The 22,799-nt window shown below is 46.1% G+C and overlaps 1 protein-coding gene across 5 annotated transcripts; it reads right to left on the bottom strand.

Annotated features, from left to right (window-relative positions):
• Positions 1-971: 971 nt before the first annotated feature.
• Positions 972-22,121, bottom strand: SERPINA6 (serpin family A member 6). 5 transcript variants are annotated; one of them, XM_020899163.2, is made up of 5 exons: positions 22,016-22,121; positions 13,901-14,528; positions 7,929-8,199; positions 2,966-3,113; positions 972-1,335 (listed from the first exon to the last, which is right to left on the bottom strand). In XM_020899163.2, exons 2-5 carry the CDS (start codon positions 14,508-14,510, stop codon positions 1,150-1,152), a joined length of 1,215 nt encoding a protein of 404 aa, XP_020754822.2. In that variant the 5' UTR covers positions 14,511-14,528; positions 22,016-22,121; the 3' UTR covers positions 972-1,149. The 5 variants fall into 5 exon arrangements, with proteins under 5 accessions (XP_020754822.2, XP_070333999.1, XP_070333997.1 ...); XM_070477898.1 differs by having other exon boundaries at positions 14,132-14,528; XM_070477896.1 differs by lacking the exon at positions 22,016-22,121 and adding an exon at positions 20,728-20,745.
• Between the last annotated feature and the right edge of the window lie 678 nt (positions 22,122-22,799).

Genomic DNA, 22,799 nt, shown 5'->3' with positions numbered 1-22,799 from the left:
TTGAATCTCCTTTATCTCATTTGCTGTTTTCTGCCCTGAACTGTGAGAGTAAGGTCTCTTCCTCTTGCAATCTTTCTCTAGTGACCTCTACTAACAAAGCTTAATATGATGCCTAGGGCTGAATAGGAGAAGGCAGTGGCACCCCACTCGAGTACTCTTGCCTGGAAAATCCCATGGATGGAGGAGCCTGGTGGGCTGCAGTCCATGGGGTCACTAAGAGTCGGACATGACTGAGCGACTTCACTTTCACTTCACTTTCATGCATTGGAGAAGGAAATGGCAACCCACTCCAGTGTTCTTGCCTGGAGAATCCCAGGGATGGCGGAGCCTGGTGGGCTGCCGTCTGTGGGGTCGCATAGAGTCGGATATGACTGAAGTGACTTAGCAGCAACAGCAGCAGGTCTGAATAAAAGGTCCCAACGCTGATCTAAAAGGTCCAGATCAGTTTTTGCAGAGCAGCAATGAAGGGAGAATTTGGAGTTGAAAAGCAGTAAATCAATAACTCTTTTTGTTTTAAACAGTTAGTTATCCTTTAAATGTTTTTAAAAATATTTTTTCTTTGTCCACATGGTTACTCTTTCCAGTGCTCTTCATTCTTTTGTGTCCGTCCTAGTTTCCATCGAGAAGCATCTTATTTCTCTGCAAAGAACTACTTAAAATTTTCTTAGTGAAGGTGGTAAGTTTCCTCAACTCTTATTTCTCTGAAAAATCCCTTTATTTTGTCTTAAATTTTGAAGGATTTTTGTTTGTTTATTTGTTTGCTTTTTGAGAGATATGACATCCGCCCACCCCAGCACTTTAAATACATCTTTCTGTTGCGTTTTGACTTGGAAGATTCCTTCTTTTTAAAGTTTTTACTTAGAAATAATTTCAAACTGACAAAAGTTTACAAAAATAATGATGTTTCCATAGACCTTTCATGGTGCTTCCACATATCACATAACCCCAGGACAAGGATCGAAACCAGAAAATTACATTGGCACAGTATTATATTGATATTACTCAATGTATCAGTCGGCCCCCTCTTCCCCTTCAACCACACTTGTCACCAGTAGCAATGACAGTGATTTATTACAAGAGGGGAACCCCCCTTTCTGTGGGGTCTGGGTGCCTGAGTCAGACGCAGCTGTGGCTCCTGGGAGTGCACCCTTAGGTCGGATTCACAACCTTGCCCAGGAAGAGGCTGCTCCACGTGAAGTCGTCGAAGATCATGATGATGAAGGGCCGGTTGAAGCGGAGGGCGAGCGGCTCCGGCGCTGCGCTCAGGCTGACCCGGGTCGGGGCGGCCGCCTCTAAGCCCTTCTCGTCGACCTGCAGGGCGGCCTTATGGAGCACCTGGAGGGAACAGACCCGCGTGGCGGGTGAGCCCCTGCTGCGTGGGCGGAGCTTTCCGAGCTCTATCGCTTCAGCTCCTCCCACCCTCGGTTTTCTGGACTGCGAAACTGAGGCTCAGAGAAGGGCACTTACTGATTCCTCATCTATGTGACAGTCCCCGACTAGCGCTGGGATCTGTCCACCTCCCGGACCCAGGTCACACCTAGACTGCCTCCCTAGAAAACCGGCAGGTGGAGCCCACCAAAGGAGATAAAAGGACTTGGGGCTGAAACTGGACTTCAGCATCCATAGTCGGGCGTCCCTTACTGGGTCCTGGGCTGGTGGACGGAGACCTGATTCCCTCTTCACTCTGCCGGTAAATAGAAGGGTTTGACTTATGCAAAAGGCTAGTACCCACTCTGTAGGAGAAAGGGTCATCTGTGACTTCTCAAACATCCCTAGTTATAATCAATAGAAGATATTCTCAAGCCAGTAAAACCCTTGAGTGGCTTGTATCAAAACCCTTGGACAGATCGGAACTGGCTGATTAAATAACACCACCTATGAGATAGGACGGCTTCCCTGGTGGCTTAGTGGTAAAGAATCTGCCTGCCAATGCAGGAGATGCAGGTTTGATCCCTGGGTGGGGAAGAGCCCCTGGAGAAGAAAATGGCAACCCACTCCAGTATTCTTGCCCGGGAAATCCCATGGACAGAGGAGCCTAGAGGGCTCCATGGGGTTGCAAGGAGTCAGATGTAATTTAGCAACTAAACAACCACCACAAAGGGACAGGACTCTCATGGATGGAGCAGCTGGGAATCCGAGGCTCAGAGAACTCTGTAATTAGGCCTGCGTGGCTAGGGAGAACCTGAGCTGGGCTAGGAACCTGCAGGGTTCCTAGAAATATGTCCTGGAAATATGAGGTTTTGAGTCATATGTTAGCCTATTTATTGCCTCTGTGACCTTGATGAGTTATTCACTCTCCCAGACCCAGTGAGTCCTCCTCTGAGAAACTGGGGTAGCAGCCACCTTGTAAGGAGGCAGCAGTTTGACCCAGACCTTCACACACAGCCACTGTTGAGCGCATACTGTGTGCCAGGCATCACAATGGTCAGAGTCTGTGTGCCTGAGGGCAGGGGCTGCTGTCACTCTCCTGTTCCCTCCCCCCTCTCTTTTCTTGTCATCCACAGGACAGTAAGATCCTGCAAGGGCAGGGCCATGTCTGAGGAATCCCTAGTGTCTAGCACAGGTGGGGGGGCACATAGAACACGTTCAGTAATATTTTCTGGGTGAATGAGTGTCAGAACCTAAAGCTGAAGGATGGAGATTCGGTGTGATCTCATGCAGACCCTTCCTTTTGCTAGCAGTCCTGCCATGACGACTTTGCCTTCTGCAGAGCCCCCTCTGTGTGGCCTGGCAGAACATGTGGATGCTGGACTGTGCTATTGGTTTGTCCCCAGCTTCCTAGGTGACCTTAGGGAGCTCATGTTCTTGCTGAGCCTCCGTTTAGCCTGTTGTAAACTGTAGGCTTGGAGAAGACCTCTCAGCCTGGGGTCTAGTGACCTGTTCATGGATGGGCTCTGTGTTGCTTGTTATTGTTTGTACTGTGAATTTTGGTAGAGAGGGATGGAGGGGCTGTAAAGACACCTACCTTTGACACCTTCGGCAGGGCCTCTTGGGTGATGCCTGAGAAATGTGTCCGGTTGCTGAGCAAGTCTGCAATGCCCATGTCCCCCATGATGCCCCCAAGGTCGTAGGCTCCAGAAATGGAGATCTTTGGGATATACAGGTCCACCTGGCTGCTCGGGTAAGCAGATGGGTTAGACTTTCCTGGGCTGAGTCTGGCCAGCCAGACTCCCGTTTCCCCTGGGATGCCCCTGCCTGCCTGCTGGACCTGCTGTTTGGGGAGAGGGGAGGGGACAGGGCAGGAGGCAGGACCTGCCTCTCCCTCCAACACACGGGCAGCTTCTTCTTTGGGCCTCTGAATTGCAAGGTCCTTTCTTCTCAGCTCTTTCTTGGAGCTGATTCCATTCAATCCAGCTAAACTCCTGGACTCTGAAGGAAAGAATCCCTAAAGAAGTCCTTGTGGACAAGAGAAATAAAAGCAAAAATAAAAAAATGGGATCAAATAAAACATAAGTTTTTGCACAGCAATGGAAATGGTAAGCAAAATGAAAAGACAACCTATGGGGTGGGAGCAAATATTTGCAAATCATACTACCAACAAGGGCTTAATTTCCAAAATATACAAACAGCTCATACAACTCAATATCAAAAAACCCAAATAACCCAATCAAAAAGATGGGCAGAAGACCTCTATAGACATTTTTTCCAAAAAAGACATACAGATGGCTAACAGGCACATGAAAAGATGCTCAACATTGCTAATTATTAGAGATATGCAAATCAAAACCACACTGAGACATCACCTCACACTAGTCAGAATGGCCATCATTTAAAAAGTCTATAAATAATAAGTCTATAAATGCTAGAGAGGGAGTGGAGAAAAGGGAACTTTCCTACAGTGTTGGTGGGAATGTAAATTGGTCCAGCCACTGTGGAAAACAGTCTGGAGTTTCCTTAAAAAACTAAAAAGTTACCATATGATCCAGCAATCCCACTCCCAGGCATATATCCAGAGGAAATGCTTAATTTGGAAGGATAGATGTACCCCTATGTTCATTGCAGCACTCTTTACAATAGACGCCACAACCTAAGTGTCCTTCAACAGATGAATGGAAAAGAAGATGTGGTATATATATACAGTGGAATATTAGGCAGCCATGAAAAAGGAAGAAATAATGCCATTTGCAGCAGCATGGATGGACCTAGAGAATATCATACTAGTGAAGTCAGTCAGACAGCAAAAGGCAAATATTATATGATATAATTTATATGTGGAATCTAAAAAATAATACAAATGAGTTTGTTTATAAGGCAGAAAGAGTCTCAAAGACATAGAAAACATCGTTAACAAAAGGGAAGGGGGGGGAGGGATAAATTAGGAGCATGGGATTAACAGATACACACTGCCATATATAAATTAGATAAACAACAAGGATTTACTGAATAGCACAGGTGACTATATTCATTATCTTGTAATAACCTATAGTGGAAAAGAATGATAAAAGGATATATATAACTGAATCACTTTGCTGTACATCTGAAACTAACACAGTATTGCATATCAACTATTCAGTTCAGTTCAGTTCAGTTGCTCAGTCGTATCCGACTCTTTGTGACCCCATGAACCGCAGCACGCCAGGCCTCCCTGTCAATCACCAACTCCTGGAGTCCACCCAAACCCATGCCCATTGAGTCGATGATGCTATCCAACCATCTCATCCTGTACTTTAATTTTAAAAAGAAAAAAAAAGTCCTGTGGTCCCCAAGCATCCCCTGGGAGAAACAGAGGAGTGGAGGGAACAGGCAGCTGGAAGCAGCGGTCCTGGCCCCAGCCATGCTGTGTGCTTTTAGCCAAGTCCCATCCCTGTCTGTGCTTGCCCTCATCTACACCACACGGGGGAGAGAAGATGCCTGAAACCCTGAAGTCAGTGATAGGGCGCGCGCTGTCCATTGGGGAAAGGAAGGCTGGAGAGCTTCTCTCCACTGAGCACAAGCCACCCTGTGGAGGCCTGGAGGCTGGCAACCTGGGGAACTGGGGAGGAATCCAAGGCCAACGAGATGTGGGACTTATCTAGATGAGAAAGAGCAACAGAAGGTAAGGGAGGCAGACCCATACCAGGCAGCTCCTGGCTCACCTTCCTGACCTCCTTTACCTCGCCTAATCTGTGCAACCTTACAAAGTGGAGTCAACATCTTCAATTTCCAGATTGAGAGACTAAAACTTAAAGAGGGGCGGAGGAATTTCTCCAAAGTCACACCCCTGGGAAGCAGCAGGACTGTGAAGAAACCAGGACTCGTTGCTTCGGAGCCCCATTGCCCCACCCCGAGAGCTGTCCCCATGACCTGCCGGCAGCAGGCAGGTGACAGCCGAGCAAGGGGACTCCGGGGAAGGCTCTTGCGAGAGCACCTCATGAGTAGGGCCCAGGGGCTTCCAGTGGGAGGTGGGGTATCAGCTGGGCTCTGAAGGCTGCTGAGCTCGGATGCATTGGAGAGCATGGTGGGGAAGGGGCAGTGACGCTGGGAGTGGGGAGGAGTGAGGAGTGGCCACGTGAGTGTGCAGGTGAGGAGCCGTGGGTGACATCATTGGGATAAAGTAGATGTCCAATCACATATGATGTCTAAAGGTGCAAAGTTTTACCTTGAATGTTTATTTTTTAAAAATCTAGAAGAAGACGGCACGTGTTACTGATGAATGCTGTTTTAAGTATTTTACTTCAGAGATTATTTTTGAAGTAAAGAGAAAGGGTATCCTTTGTCTTATTTTCAACACATCAGGGTTTTGAATTTGAATCACAGAGCATTATCACCACCCGGTGGGGCTGTACCTGAATTACAGAGTCCCTTCAAGGGGTGAGGGTGAGGTAGAGATGGGACAGTTGACCAGAAAAACTGGCAAATGGGTCCCTACTATTGACCAAACATATGGGGCTTTCTCAATGGCTCAAGCAGTAAAGAATTCACTTGCAATGCAGAAGACACGAGTTTGATCCTTGTGTTAGGAAGATCCCGTGGAGGAGGAAATGGCAACCCACTCCAGTATTCTTGGCTGGAAAATCCCATGGACAGAGGAACCTGGCATTCACAGGGTTGCAAAGAGTAGGACACGACTGAGCACATGATGGATGGATGGATAAATGAACCAAACACGGGCTCACATGCACACACCCTGGAGGCAGGGATGGTTGGTCCAAGGACACTAAGAATGCCCTCCATGGCCCCCATGTGGCTCTGGGGATCTCTTTGGAACACAGAACTGACCACACCACTCTTACCTGCAGAAGAAATGCCCTAGAACTTTCCGCCCACTCGTGGAACTGGATTAACCTCTTCAGAAGCACCAGCACTCAGCAGCTCTCCAAGAGGATCATTTATAATAGAAAGAACCCCAAACCATGGAACACAAAGCCTATGTCTATAATAAAGTAGAAGAGCTTCTTTCTAGATTTTTCTGCCTGCAAAATTTTTGGATTACCAGGCTCATCTGAGAGGGATTTGGCTTATCCTCTGGGGCTGACGGTGCTCGGGTGCTGACCTCCCTGACTTGGCTGGTGCTGTTACCTCTTCCACCTGTGATCCTGGGGTGCTTCGTGCTGGCTGAACTTCTACTCAGGCTTGAAGCTCAGTTCAAAGTGAAAGCCTTCTGCTCTGCAGCCCCTTCCCCAGTTGCCTGGGGCAGAGTCCAGTTTCCCACCCTCCCCCAAGTTTTATACATTATGCCTTTCCTTCCCTCTCTTGCTCTGACAGAGGTTACGGCACTGTACCCCTAATAATTCCACTAGAGTCTGCTTTCTTCTCTAGAGTACATCCCTTCTGCTTAGCCTTGTGCATCATACATAACAGTTGCTTCCATATGTGGATACTGAATGAATGGACGGATGAATGAATGACATGGTGCCTGGCCCACAAGCCTTCTTGAGAGACTCTAGATCCAAGGGAAGCTTCCTTCTCCTACAGCCCCTCTCCCCTTTGAATCTGCATCCTCTCCCCCACCAGCTCTCATGTTGATTGGTTCATGCACAGACAAAAACTACAATCTCCCAAGAGTGAGGACCGTCTTCTCGAGAACATCTGCTCCCTCCTTCAAGGTGAGGATCAGGGCTGGACACAAGCTTGACTATAATTTTGATTTCCCTCTAGCTCAGGGGGTCCTGGGAAAAATGAGTTTATTATGCACTTATGTCCTTACTTTCTTACTTGTTTACTGATTGGTTGATTGATGGAAGAAGCGTTAGATCCCTCAAGTGATTTAACCATTCATAGGCTTTGTGTGTTTCCCTGATAGCTCAATTGGTAAAGAATCCACCTGCAATGCAGGAGACCCTGGCTCGATTCCTGGGTCGGGAAGATCTGCTGGAGTAGGGATAGGCTACCCACTCTAGTATTCTTGGGCTTCCCTTGTGGCTCAGCTGGTAAAGAATCCACCTGCAATGCAGGAGAACTGGGTTCAGTCCCTGGTTGGGAAGATCCCCTAGAGAAGGGAAAGGCTGCCCACTCCAGTATTCTGGCCTGGAGAATTCCATGGACTGTACAGTCCATAGGGTCACAAAGAGTCAGATACAACTGCGGGACTTTCACTTTCAGGCTTTGCATTGTTTCCAGGGTGGGTACTGTGGTCTGTTTCATTATGTATCTTTATGGTCTCTCAGGAATCTTTAGCAGTGTTGGTGGCAGGTAAGCAAGATAATAGAATGGATCAGTGTGGGCTGGTAAACTCAGTTTAAGAAAAAGATCAAAGATGTAATAACACAGGGGGTGGCTATCAACTTCCTGGTTAAGAAGGACCTCCTTTTGTGGAATGCCCCAGAGCATCCCCGTGTCAATCAACAGGTGGATAAACAAGTGTGACTTCTAGGTCAGAGAACCCAGCACACAGGGAAACAATAAGCCCTGGAGGGCAAGTCTAGGGGTAGAAGGATAGCTAGATGGATCCTTTTTCTACTCACCCCACTTTCTGGGAACTGCAGAAACTCAGTTGGCTAAGGGCTTACCGGATGGTTAGGGACTTAGACCACCTCTGAATGGTGTCCCGGCTCAGCGCGGTGATGACCGAGTCCATCTTCCCCTTGACTGGGAGCACGAAGAAGACAGTTTCATTGCCCGTATAGTCCAGCTGTACCAGCTGGCAGGGGAGCACTGAGTCGTTCAGGTACTTGACGGTGTTCGACTGGAACATCATGGGCACCTTCACTGTGGTCGTCTCGTTCACATAGAAGTTCTCTTCTCTGGTGCTTTCCAGGTCGAAGGAGTGTGCCCACATGCCTAGGGAGAGGGGCAAAGGGGAGGGGAGAAAACAGGCCTGTGAGAGCAGGAGGAAAACACAGCTTGGGTGGCATCAGAGCACCAGGGATGACCACCAAGCAAGTTACGCAGTGGCCTCCTCAATCTGGAAGGTCCTCACCAGGGCTGCTGGAATTTTGTGCTAGGATGTGAAATTCCCAGAAGTGTAAAGCCTGCTCCATCCTCCTCTGGGATCACTGAGGATTAGTATGCTTTCTGAGACTGACTTCTAAAAATGGAAGGAGAGAGAAAACAGAGGATGCCAGTCCTGGAATTTGGGAATAGGATTCAGTACACTAGACTTTGGATCAAGTGGATCTTGGATTGGAGGGCTCTGGAAGTAGTGCTGGGGGAACTGATGAACCATTCCATCCTCAGCCCCTGATGTCCTTGCCACAGAAGCACAGCATGCAGCCTGGTCACCCACTTTCCTGCAGGACGCTCCTCCCCTCCTGAGTGGCCCCAAGGGCCACAACACATTTCCTAGAGACAGGATCAGGGTGAGATGAGTCCTTCAAGGTCTCAGACTCCCATCCCCACCTGGACCTCCACTCCACCACTTTCCACAATAGCATCATACAATCCTCTTGTGATGGGGAACTGACTACTGTAATTGATGGGACTTTCCACTACTGGTCAGTACTGATGGGAAGGAAGCTGCTCCTTGTGAAAATCACTCAGTCATGTCCAACTCTTTGCAACCCCATGGACTGTAACCCGCCAGGCTCCTCTGTTTATGGAATTCCCCAGGCAAGAATACAGGAGAGGGTAATCGTTCCCTTTTCCAGAGGATCTTCCTGACCCAGGGATTGAACCCAGGTCTCCCACATTGCAGGTGGATTCTTTACATCTGAGTCACCAGAATTGCTCCTTAGATGAAGCCAAAGCCTGCCTGATGGTAATGCCTGCCTGCTGAGCCTGTTCAGCCCTTGAGTTTATTCCAAGCAACTCAAGTCCTCTTGGAGATGACAGATTTTTGGATATTTAGACATGGGTTGAGTCTCACCAGGGCCTCCTTGGCTCTAGGCTGTCTCCCCAGGTCTGGAGATGAATGAGGACCCTGAGACCAGCAGACCCCAAGTGTTCTGGCTGCCCTTGACCTCCAACCCAGAAACCCTTGTGAGGTCACTGTTTGCCAACTGAGACTGCCTGAAGGTGGCCAGAGCATATCTCCAAGCAGACCATTCTCCATCTGTCCACCTGTGGGATCTCTGGACCATGAGACCAAAACTCTTGGTTCTGAGCCAGCCTCAACACCCTGGAAGGACTTCTAAGGGAGATGACAGGTAGAAGCCAGAGGATGCAGGGTAAAGAGCAATGGATGAAAGTCCTGGAGACTCAGGGACTGTGCCTGGTCCATCTCTCATGACTGAGGCTGTCTCGCAGCACATGAGATAGTTTATGGGCTCTCAAGTCATCCTCTGGGCTTCCCTGGTGACTCAGTGGTAAAGAATCTGCCTGCCAGTGCAGGAGACATGGGTTTGATCTCTGGGTCCAGAAGATCCCCTGGAGAAAGAAATGGCAACCCACTCCAGTATTCTTGCCTGGGAAATCCCATGGACAGAGCAGCCTGGTGGGCTACAGTCCATGGGGTCGCAAGAGTCAGATATGACTTAGTGACTAAACAAAAACAAAGGAAGTCTGGACTCCTCAGAATTAAAGGGGTGTGTGTTGTGACCAAGGGCTCCAATTCACAGCCCAAAAAATGTGGATGAAGTATTTTTTGGTGCGAGGTTTTTCATCCTTAAAAGTTTGCTGTGTGCTTTTTACTGAGTATTTCTTTTCTAGAGGCAAGTGTATCATGTATCCAGCTTGGTGGAAAACCAAGTACAGAATGCCATATAACCTCTACTTTAAGGGATTTTTTTTCTTGAAAATTCATAAGAATTTATGAAGGGAAATTGGAGACAGCAAGGACGAGTCCCTGGAAGATCTTTCAACAATATTTCTAATGTTCTCCATAAAAGAGCTGTTAAGACAGTTTACTAAGTAAGGAACACAGCAGGGACACTGTCCAGGTCCTAAGTTTAGTGATGAGAGCCACACCCTTCTTCATTTCTGTGATTATCCTGGCTTGCTGGAAACAGTTCAGAGTATCTCACAGCTTAAACAGGGGCTTGTTAATTAGCTTTGCTTTATCATAGCAAATCTGTGTACAATCAAGCAGCCCACACTCCCGCCAATATCTGCTCTTCTTTCAGATGTTCAAACTCTTTCTGATTTTATTACCAGGAACTATTATTTTCTATCAACTCAGCCTCATTTTGGTCATGAGAATGCTTAGAAATCGTGAGAGCAAAGCCCTGTGTCAAATGATACCCTGTCGGCCCCTGTCCTGCCAGCCATCTCTCAGTCTCCCTTTAGGCTCAAGAGGGTCCTCTCTCTACTGGTGTTGCAGAACCTCTATGTAACCACTACCAAGATTCTTCCATGTGCCAAGCACTATGCAAAGGCACTAGGGTGCCCAAAGAGATGAGGATGCTGTGCACGAGAGTGCATAGTCTCGTGGGAGACATGGCCTGCAGAATTCATGGGATCATCCAGAAACATTTCCAGGCAAACATTCTGAGACTTCTTGGTCCTCCCATGATCAGGTGTAAAGAATACCATCTTTTGATTGGGATCGCAAAAATCCTGAATAGCCAAAGCCATATTGAGAAAAGAGGAAGTTGGAAGCATCATACCTCCTGATTTCAAACTGTATTATAAAGCTACAGTAATCAAAACTGTAAGGTACAGGCATAAAAACAGTCACATTGACCAATGGAACAGAACTGAAAGCCTAAAATAACCCCTCACATATATAGTCAGCTAATATATGACAAGGGAACCAAGAATACTCAAGGGGAAAAAAATAATCTCTTCAATAAATGGATCTGAGAAAAGGATAATCACATACAAAAGAATGAAATTGAACACCTATCTTACATCATTCGTAAGAATTAACTTGAAATGTGTTAAAGACTTAAACAGAAGACATGAAACCATAAAACTCTTAGAAGGGGGAAAAGAAGCTTTTTGACATTAATCTTAGCTATGATCTTTTTTTTTTTTTTGTGCAAAAGCACAAGTAACAGAGGGAAAAATAAACCAACGGGACCACATCCAACCAAAAAGCTTCTGCATAGCAAAGGATATAGTCAACAAAGTAAAAAGGCAACCTACAGAATGAAATTAAATATTTGCAAAACATAGATAAGGGGAGTAATATCCAAAAAAATGTAAGAAACTCATCCAACTCAATATCAAAAGAAGCCTCAAATAATCAAATTTAAAACTGAACAGAGGACTTGAATTGATATTTTTTTCCCAAAGAAGATAAAATACAAATGGCCCATGGAAGAAACCTAGATGTCCATCAGCAGATGGATGGATAAGAAAGCTGTGGTACATCTACACAGTGGAATATCAGTCAGCTATTAAAAAGAATGCATTTGATCCGTTCTAATGAGGTGGATGAAACTGGAGCCTATTATACAGAGTGAAGTAGGTCAGAAAGAAAAACACCAATACAGTATGCTCAGTCACTTCAGTCGTGTCCGACTCTGCGTGAACCCTGGCTCCTCTGTCCATGGGCTTCTCCAGGCAAGAATACTGGAGTGGGTTGCCATTTCCTCCTCCCCAATACAGTATACTAACACATATGTATGGAATTTAGAAAAGATGGTAACAAGGACCCTATACGTGAGACAGCAAAGGAGACACAGATGTATAGAACAGTCTTTTGGACTCTGTGGGAGAAGGTGAGAGTGGCGTGATCTGAGAGAATAGCATTGAAACATGTATATTACCATATGTGAAACAGATCACCAGTCCAGGATCGATGCATGAGACAGGGTGCTCAGGGCTGGTGCACTGGGATGACCCTGAGGGGTGGGGTGGGGAGGGAGGTGGGAGGGGGGATTCAGGATGGGGAACACATGTAAGCCCATGGCTGATTCATGTCAATGTATGGCAAAACCACTACAGTATTGTAAAGTAATTAGCCTCCAATTAAAATAAATAAATTAATAATAAAAAATACAAATGGCCCATAAATACAAGGAAATGTGCTTAGCACCACTAATCACCAGGGGAATGCAAATCAAAATCACAATGAGATAACTGCATCACACCTGTCAGAATGACTATTATTAAAAAGAAAACAAGTGTTGGTGAGGATGTGGGGAAAAGGATGTGGGGAACCCTCACACCTTGTTGGTGGGAATGTAAATTGGTGCAGCCGTTATGGAAAACAGTATGGAGGTTCCTCAAAAAATTAAAACTAGAACTACCGCATGATCTAGCAACTCCATTTCTAGGAATTATCAGAAGGAAATGAACCCACTATATTGAAGAGATACCTGCACTCCCATGTTCACTGAAGCATTATTCACATTAGCCATGTTTCCAAAATATGGAAACAATTTAAGTGTCCATTGATAAATGAATGAATAAAGAAAAGTGCATTTATATTCACACACACGTTGACTGGGATATTATTCAGCCCTAAAAAGAAGGAAATGTTGCCATTTGTGACAGCATGGATGAATCTTGAAGGCATTATGCTAAGTGAAATAAACCAGACAGGCAAAGACAAATACTGTATGCTGTCACTTATATGTGGAATCTAAAAACATAGAACTTATAGAAACAGGGAATAGAATGATGGAAGAAATGGGTGAATGTGGTCAAAGTTACAAACTTCCAGTTATAAAATGAGTAAGTTTCAGGAATCTAAGGACAGCATGGTGACTATGGTTAATAACACTGTAGGGGCTTCCATGGTGGCTCAGACGGTAAAGAATCCACCTGCGATGCAGGAGACCTAGGTTTGATCCCTGGGTTGGGAAGATCCCCTGGAGAAGGGAATGGCAACCCACTCCAGTATTCTTGCCTGGAGAATCCCATGGACAGAGGAGCCTGGTGGGCTACAGTCCACGGGGTCACAGTCATATACGACTGTGACTAACACACTAACACTAACATAAACTTAAAAGTTGCTAAGAGGGCAGATGTTAAAATTCTCAAAACATACACACAAGTAACTAGCCTAAAATTTGTGCTGTTTAAGCTACCAAAGTTTAATATATCCCCAAACTGCCTGTTCATAAACATGGCTGGGGGAGGGGGGCCTTGTTAAAAATACAAATTCTAGAACATTCTTGCTGCAGTTTTGCTCTAGTAGATCGGGCATGGACACTGGGATCTGTCATCTTAACAGGCCTCCATGGTGATTTTTACGGCAGGCACTTTGGAAAATCTTGCTCCAAGTTGGTGAGGAGGGGCTGCGGTTTGACTGAGAGGGGTCTTGGTCAGAAATGGCTTGGGAAGCGTTTAAAAGGCTGGCCGGAAGTTCTTGAGAGTGTGGGCTGTCTGTCTGGTTCTGGGCTGGATTTCCAGCCCCTGACCACATGCCTGACTGTCAGTCAGAACTTGGCCAATATCTGTAGACCATGAGGCACTCAGAAGGTTCATGGTTACATGTGTGGGCCTTGAACCAACCTGCAAGAGCATGGGCAAACTGTTCTTCTGAGTGTCATTTTGATCCTTGGTGAGGATGATATAATTCACTTTTCTAATAGGATCATGGTGAAGATGGAGACTCTTCAGACTTGCATGTGCTTTGTAAGATCAAAGACTTTGCCTAAGAGTACACTCTGGGTTTTGATGGCTTTAAGTGAATGGGATGGGTGAGGGGTACCTTTAAAAAAGATGTAGTTGACCAGGATGAGCATGGCCGAGCTATCTGACTCCGAGAACAAGTCCACAATTTTCCCTTGCGTCTTATTCTTGATATACTCATTGATTTGTCTGCTGGCTCCTGCCCAGTCCTGAAAATCTGTGGTCAAGGCCTCCAGCTCATAGTAGTGCTTGGTGTCTGCTGAGAATGACTCCAGAAGCTCTACGCTGTGGTCAAGGAACAAGGCATTACCCATGGTCATTTCCAAGGTGGTGTTTGACTCCCTGAGGAGGTGGTGGAGATGCCGGAAGGCCCGGTGGATCTCAGCTTCGGACATCTCAGTGAGGTTGAAGCCCAGGCCTTGGAGAAGCTGCTCCCGTGTGTAGCCTCTGGCGCCCAGGGACAGCATAGCTAAGGCCGTGGAGATGCTCACAGGGGAGATGAAGACATTCTTGCCTGGACCTGAGGCCACTAAGTGCTTATACAGGGTAAAGGCAAAGTCAACATTGTTTGGAGCCAAGTCCCTGTGAGGGTTCCTTGTGCTCACGTCAGTGCCAGAGCCCTTAGCCTGGACGGTCCAGAGCCCACTGGTAGACAGCCAGAGGAGACAGGTGCACAGGGTGGGCAGCATTGTCAAGGATGCCAGGTCCTGCAAAATCAGAAATGCTCATTAGACGATGTGGGTCCTCCCAGGCAGTGGGGCATGGTGAGCAGTAGGCAGAAGCCCCAGTGAAGACCCCACTCAAGTTCCAATTTCTTCTACATTGGCTGTGTGACCTGGGGCAAGTCAGAACTCTGAGCCTCGATTTCCTCACCTGAAAGTATGAATTGCACCTGCTATGATTTTAAAATACCAAAACAGGTGCCCAAAATATTGCTTCACCAACAACAAAGTATAAAGGATTATTTTGATTTTAGGTAGGCAGAATAGATGCTCAGAAAGGTTAAATACCCATTCAGTTAATACATTCAAAGTCTGAAAGAAAAGAAAAAAAAACTATCAACCAAAAATACTCTATCAGTCAAAACTGTCCTTCAAAAGTGAGGAAGAACTAAGACATTTCCAGATAAACAAAAGCTGAGGGAGCTTATTATCACTAGACCTCTCCAATGAGAAATGCTAGAGGGTGTACTTCTGGTTACAATGAAGGAACATCAGAAAGTAAGTAGATTTTGTAAGAAGAAGTAAAGATCTCTGCAAAAGGTAAATATATGAGCAAGAAAAAGTATTATCATTTTGACTTGTAGTTCCACTTGTTTATATTTTCCATATGATTTAAAAGAGTGACACATAAAATATAATTATTCATGTATCTTTTTGGACACACAATGAATAAAGATGTAATTTGTGACTTATATAACCGAAAGAATATGGGAATGGAACTCTATCAGAGCAATTTTGTATGTTATTGAAGATGATCTGGCATAAAGTCAAATGAGAGTGTTATAACTTTACTATATTAAATGTAACTTCTATTAAAACCCGAAAAGAAATAGTTTTAGAGTGTGCACGGAGAAGGGCTTCCCTGGTAGCTCAGATGGTAAAGAATCTGTCTGCAATGCAGGAGACCTGAGTTCAGTCTCTGGGTTGGGAAGAGCCCCTGGAGGAGGGCATGGCAACCCACACTAGTATTCTTGCCTGAAGGATCCCAAGGACAGAAGAACCTGGCAGGCTATAGTCCATAGGGTCGCAAGGAGTCGGACATGACTGAACACAGCACACACATGCACAGAGGGAAGTGAGAAGGGAATTAAAATCCTTCCTTTGTATTAAGGAATATATATCTTCCCATGTAATCCAGAAAATCAACTAAACACACCCACTCAAATATTAGTAATGTAGGAAATAAAGAACAAAACAGCTATAAGGCATATAGAAAACAAGTAGGAAAATTACCGAGTAGTTCCTCCATATGAGTAATTAATATAAATGGACACAATTCTCCAGTCAAATGGCAGAGATAGACAGAATGGATAAAAAAAAAAAAAAAAAAAAGAAAGAAACAACTATATGCTCACTTCAAAAGATTCACTTGAGATCCAAAGGCACATATGAAAGAATGGAAAAAGATATTCCATGTAAATAGGCACCAAAACAGAGTACAGCTAGCAGAAGAAAGGAAACAATAAAAATTAGAGCACAGATAAATAAATAGAAGTTAAAGAAAATCAACGAAGCCAAAATATATTATATAGTATTATAACAATATATTAGGATATAATTATAATAAAATCTAATCTTCAAATATATTAACAAAATTGATAAGCCTTTAACTAGACTAAGTAAGACAGAGAGAGAAGTCTCAGATTACCAAAAGCAGAAATGAAAGTAGGGGCATTACTACTTATCAGTTCAGTTCAGTTCAGTTGCTCAGTTGTATCTGACTCTTTGTGACCCCATGGACTGCAGCACGCCAGGCTTCCCTGCCCATCACCAGCTCCTGGAGTTTACTCAAACTCATATCCATTGAGTCAGTGATGTCATCCAATCATCTCATCCTCTGTCCCCTTCTCCTCCTGCCTTCAATCTTTCCCAGCATCAGGGTCTTTTCCAATGAGTCAGTTCTTCGCATCAGGTGGCCAAAGTATTAGAGTTTCAGCTTCAGCATCAGTTCTTCCAGTGAATTTTCAGGACTGATTTCCTTTAGGATGGACTGGTTGGATCTCCTTGCTGTCCAAGCGACTCTCAAGAGTCTTCTCCAACACCACAGTTCAAAAGCATCAATTCTTCGGTGCTCAGCTTTCTTTACAGTCCAACTCTCACATCCATACATCACTACTGGAAAAACCGTAGCTTTGACTGGACGGACCTTGGTTGGCAAAGTAATGTCTCTGCTTTTTATTATGCTGTCTAGGTTAATCATAGCTTTTCTTCCAAGGAGCAAGCGTCTTTTAATTTCATGGCTGCAGTCACCATCTGCAGTGATTTTGGAGCCCAAGAAAATAAAGTCTGTCACTGTTTCCACTGTTTCCCCATCTATTTGCCATGAAGTGATGGGAACGGATGCCATGATCTTAGTTTTCTGAATGTTGAGTTTTAAGTCAGCTTTTCCACTTGTTTCCTCTTTCACTTTCATCAAGAGGCTCTTAGTCCTTCTTCACTTTCTGCCGGAAGTGTGGTGTCATCTGCATATCTGAGGCTTTTGATATTTCTCCTGGCAATCTTGATTCCAGCTTATGCTTTATCCAGCCTGGCATTTCTCCTGATGTTCTCTGCATATAAGTTAAATAAGCAGGGTGACAATATACAGCCTTGATGGACTCCTTTCCCGATTTGGAACCAGTCTGCTGCTCCATGTCTAGTTCTAACTGTTGCTTCTTGACCTGCATACAAATTTCTCAAGAGGCAGGTCAGGTGGTCTGGTATTCCCATCTCTTGTTGTGATTTACACAGTCAAAGGCTTTGTCTCCAACCGGGCAGCAGGCCACTGCCGACCCACACCTCTGCCAGAGACTCCTGGACACTCACAGGCAAGTCTGGGTCAGTCTCTCCGGGGGTCACTGCTCCTTTCTCCTGGGTCCTGATGTGCACAAGGCTTTGTGTGTGCCCTCCCAGAGTCTATTGCCCCAGTCCTGTGTATGTTTTGGCGGCCCTATGGTGGGGTTAATGGCGACCTCCTCCAAGAGGACTTATGCCATACCCAGGGCTACTGCACCCAGAGCCCCTGTCCCCCGCAGCAGGCCACTGCTGACCCGAACCTCCGCAGGAGACACTCAGACACAGTTCTGTCTCAGTCCCTGTGGGGTCCCTGGGTCCCGGTGAGCACAAGGTTTGTCACTACCTATACCACAGAATTTTTTTTAAATTATGAGAATACTATGAAAAAATTGGAAGTTACACACCAAAAAATTCGATAACCTAGATGAAATGGAAAATTTACAGAAACACAAAACATGCCAAAATTAAACCACAAAGAAACAGGAAATCTAAATAGACCTATAAGTAGTCAGGAAATTGAATAATTATTTGAAAATGCCCCAGCAAAGAAAAACCTGGATTACATAGCTTCAGTTTTGAATTCTACCAAACATTTAAAGAAGAATTTGCACAAATTCTCCTCAAACTTTTTCAGAATAACTGAATAGGGAACTGAATAGTTTCCAGAATAACCGAGGAGGGAACGCTTCCTAACTCATTCATTGCCCTAATGCCAAAGGCAGACAAAGACACCATAAGAAAAGGAAACTACAGACAAATATTGTTTATGAACATTGCTGCAAAAACCCTCAACGAAATGTTAGCAAATAGCATCCAGCAGCATAGTAGAAGGATTTTATGTTAAGTCAAAGTGGGATTTATTCCTGGAATGCAAGATCAGAATGGCCATCATCAAGAAATCTACAAACAATAAATGCTGGAGAGGGTGTGTAGAAAAGGGTTGGTGGGAATGTAAATTGGTCCAGACTCTATGGAGAACAGTATGGAGATTCCTTACAAAACTAAAAATAGAGCTCCCATATGATCTAGAAATCCCATTCCTGACCATATATCCAGAGAAAACCATAATTCAAAAACATGTATACCCCAACATTCACTGCAGCACTATTTACAGTAGTCAGGACCTGTCCTGTGACAGAGGAATGGATAACGATGTGATACATATGTACAATGGGGTATCACTCAGCCATGAAAAGAATGAAATAATACCATTTGCTTCAACATGGATGGACCAACAGATTGCCATACTGAGTGAAGTAAATCAGACACAGACAAATATCATATGATATTCCTTATATATGGAATCTAAAAAAAAATGGTACAAATGGACTTACATAGGGTCACAGATACAGAAAACACACTTATGGTTACCTGGGGGGAAAGTGAGGGAGAAGGGATAAATGGGGAGATTGGGATTAATATACAGACACTACTATTATAAAACAGCTAACTAAGAAGAACCTACTTTATAGCGCAGGAAACTCTACTCAATACTTCATAGTGAAGAACATGGGAAAAGAAGCTAGAAAAAGAGTGGATACTTGTGTATGTATAACTGATTCACTTTGCTGTACAGCAGAAATCAACACACTATCGTAAATCAACTATACTCCACTAAAAATTTAAAATAATTAAAAAGTAAAGGGTAAAATAACGATGAACAACCAGATAAAGAGAGTGGGGCAAGGTCTAGAGGGGTCTTAAGCACAGAGGCTCTTGTCCCTGTGGCTTGTATGTATACCACCCTCTCATCATGTACCTTCAGAAACTCTCTGAACCGCACACCTTTGGCATGCTTATGGAGGCTTCATCACATAGGCAGAATTGATCATGAACTTAATCTCCAACCCCTCACCCTTTCCTGCAGGATGGGGCTGAATGTTCCAAGTTCCAGTCATGACTTGGTCCTTCAGGTGACCAGCCCCCATCCTGAGGCCATCCAGGAGGTCACCCAGCATCTCCTCATTAGAGCAAAGGACACTGCTGTCACCCAGGAAATGCCAAGGGATTTTGGAGCTCTGCCTCAGGAAGCAGGGTCAAAGACCAAATATTTGATTCCAGCGGTCTTATCACTTGGGGAATTACGAGGGTTTTTGGAACTCGGTGCTAGGTACCAGGGGCAGAGATCAGGATGTCTCCTGCATTGCAGGCAGATTCTTTACTGACTGAGCCACATGAGAGCCTTCCAACAGTCAAATGCATAGAAATCGAAGGTAGGTTAGTAGTTAACAGAACTGGGGGTGGGGAGTGGGGAGTGGGGACATGGAGAGTTAGGGTTTAATGGGTAGAGTTTCAGTCTGTGATGATGAAAAAGTCCTGCAAATGGATGGTGGTGATGGTTACAGAACAATGTGAATGTACCTGATACCAGAGAACTGTACACTTAAACCTGGCTGAAAGGCTCAATCTTTATATATCTTACCACAATAAAAAATTAATTATAAGCCATTAAAAATGTTTGATGATTCCAAAAAATACAGCCAAGGTCAGAATCAGTAAGCAGATACTCTATCTGCAAGGCCAGTGGTCCCAACCCCTGTGCTTTATGGAATGCCCCCCTATTCCTATAAAGGAAGGATGCTTATAGGAGAAGCAGGTCCCCCTGCACCACCCCACCCCCAGGAATAGCTATGCTGGGAGGGGGCTGGGAACCCACAGTGAAACCAGTCCCCCAAGAGAATGGGGGTACACCGAGGGTGGGAGTCACTAGTCTGCTCCGGAACATACCCCGAGGCCCTTTCCTGGCCCACTGCAAACCCAGAGCTTCACAAAACCTCTCTCTGAGACCCCCTCAACCCCCCTGCCTGCCTCCCTCCACATGGTGGAAATACACCTCCTGTTCCTGGCTTCTTGGCTTTGATAAGAGCCTCGCCCCCTCCCTGCCCAGTTGCCTGGCTCATAGACAATCTCTATTTTCATGGGTTTCACGGCAGACCAAGTCAGATGGAGATCTCAGCACTATCTCGATGACCCAGGTGACCTGGGTTCACTGTTTAAATTCTGCCCGTTTCCTTGATATAAAATAGAGTTGATAACAACACCTACCCCTGGCCTGGCCCATCTGACTGTCTACGTGTCTGGGGTCTTTCCTCTTCTCCAGTTCTAGGACACAGCCCAAGGTTGGGAATTGGCATCCCTCCCAGTTGCCCCTCCTCCCCCACCTGATCTCCAAGCCTCCTGCTCACCTCCTGCCAACCTTTCTTTCCTCAGCAGCCAGGGCATGTTTCCAGAATCAAGCGGATGGGCCAGTCTCCTGCAGAAAAGCTGTCAGGGACTCCCGTTGCTCCCAGGCAAGGCTGATCCTCACTCAGGTTGCCCAGAGAGCCCTGCCTCACCCCCAACCCCAAATCTGGCCTCTTGAAATCTCAGAGCAACACTGTGTCTCTTGGAGTGTCCTCCCGGCACGTACCAGACTTTCATCCCTCTGCCTGGGTCACACCAGGGAGATCATCCCATTCTCCAATGTTTGCAAAGCCCGGCTCTGGCCTGAGAACTGGAGACAAAGATGGGCCAGCTCCAGTCCTGCCCCATGTGGCTCCACTCCTGCCTTCTGTTGGCCTGACCCTTCCCTGGATCACTCCCTCACCTCCTCCAGGAAGCCCTCCCCTGTGCTTCTCTCTGTCACTGCCCCATCAGACTGTAGTGAGATCTTTGCTTCAGTCCTGGCCATCTCCACACTTGTCTTTGGCCCCTTCTTGGGCAAGGACCTGATGCGGTTCACAGCCTGGAATGGGGTGGGCTTGCCCCCAGTAGAAGTTCTTCTTTCTTTCCTTCTCTTCCTGCTGTCTCAGATTTCACGCCTCATCCCATCCTGTGCTAATCCCCTCCTGTGCTAATCCTCCAAGATGGGGATTAAAACTCTACCCACCTCACAAGACTGTTGTGAATATCAGCCACAGCTGTTAACAGTGCTTTCTTTAAGGACCTCACTTCCTGGGTCAGCCTGGGTCCATTGTACAGATGAGAAAACTGAGGCCCAGGGAGTGAGAGCTGAAATTCCAAGCCCAGCCTTCTGACTGCACAGCTTGTGTTCTGCCTTTCTTTAGAGTGAAAACCCAGCAACGTAAAAGTGCAGAGTAGCAATATTATCCCTGGGTTTCATTTCATGTAGATCCTCCTTGTCCCTCATTTTTGAAGTCACACATGCAGTACACACCCACTGTGTTCTCTATTTTTCTAGATGCTCGGCACAAGTCAGGCACAGTCCTAGGCCCTGTGCATTTAAACCTCGGCCTGTGTGCTGTGATGCTGGCAGCTCCATTCTGTCTGCAGGATCCTTGCCCCAGCTCATCCGGGGAGGAGGTGTGTGCAGCGCCGTAGGGTATAGTCTGTGCTGGGTCACCTGGGCACTGCTCTCCCCTGCCTGTGTCCCCCAGCAGGGGCGCTCTGTTGTGCGGTCCATCCCAGCTCTCAGACTCCCTCTCAGAGGCTGTTAATGGCTATCTGGCTGGCCTTAGGGGCATCGTGTGATAGTTGGGAATGGCTCTTAATTCCGTGTCAACTCCTGCAAGACAGGAGCCCAGGAAAAATCAAAACCCCTGTGAGTGACCCACAGATTCTGGAAAACCCTCTCTAGGGGGGTCTCCTGTCACTGTTGGTTGCCCTAAGTTTCCATGCCCTGTTTAAAAAAAAAAAAAATTCAAGTAAGCAAGACGCAGTCACGGCTTGGTTCTGGAGGCCGGGCAGCTGTTACTCACGGTCTGCAGTGGGCTCAGGCTGCAAGTGCTGGCTTGGTCCTGCTGTCCTGGATCATGTTATGTGTACAGTAAGCCAGCGGGGCTGCGGCTGCTAAATCCTGCTGGCCAGCTTCCCGGCTGGTTAATGGTTACAGGGGAGCCAGTGGCCTTCTCCATTTGGTGGTCCCCTCCCCCCAGTCATTAACCAATGGGAGCCTTTTCCAGGAAATTTAAGTAAACACAGCAATGCTGCAAATTAACTTTCTTCCGCATCCAATTCCCTGAAGTTTGATTTTTTAATAGCAAAATGCGGCTGGAGTTACGTCAGGGTTTGTGGCTGCCTGGGTGGCCATGGGCGCAGAGGCCACAGGTGTCCTTAATTAGCATGATGGTGCTCACACCTGTGAAGAGCCAGGCGCTGAGCTCGGGCCGGGAATGAGTCCGGCCCAGGAGGTCCTGCCTTCAGGGGGGCAATGGTGTGAGGGAAAGATAGACGTGGACTAAAAGCGGCAGAGTGCTTCCAGTGGATTATCTCATTTAATCCTCACGACTCTGTGAAGCATATACTATTATTATTCCTCTTTTCTAGATGAGGAAACTGAGGCGCATGGAGCTTAAGGGAGCTGCTCTTGAGATTCAAATCCAAGACCATTCAACTCCGAAACCTAGCACCTTCCCTTCCCTCTTCCCCATATTTTTATTCATCAGCTCTCTTTTGACTGCAGATGACAGACCCAACCTAAACAGCTTTAAAGCAGAAAAAAATATATACGGGGTCTCTTTTAGGATAATTCTGAAGTGGGAG

The sequence above is a fragment of the Odocoileus virginianus genome, chromosome 16, assembly GCF_023699985.2.
Source record: "Odocoileus virginianus isolate 20LAN1187 ecotype Illinois chromosome 16, Ovbor_1.2, whole genome shotgun sequence".
Classification (NCBI taxonomy): domain Eukaryota; kingdom Metazoa; phylum Chordata; class Mammalia; order Artiodactyla; family Cervidae; genus Odocoileus; species Odocoileus virginianus.
The sequence above is the reverse complement of the archived record's forward strand: the minus strand, read 5'-3'. Positions and strand labels throughout refer to the sequence as shown.

Bases quoted from the DNA above. Each gene is read 5' to 3' on its own strand.
- SERPINA6 (XM_020899163.2), bottom strand. From the start codon at position 14,510: ATGCTGCCCACCCTGTGCACCTGTCTCCTCTGGCTGTCTACCAGTGGG. The intron at 8,200-13,900 runs GTACCCCTCACC...CCCTCTCCCTAG, and splicing joins CAACTACATCTTTTTTAAAG to GCATGTGGGCACACTCCTTC. The intron at 3,114-7,928 runs GTAAGCCCTTAG...TTACCCGAGCAG, and splicing joins TCTAAGTCCCTAACCATCCG to CCAGGTGGACCTGTATATCC.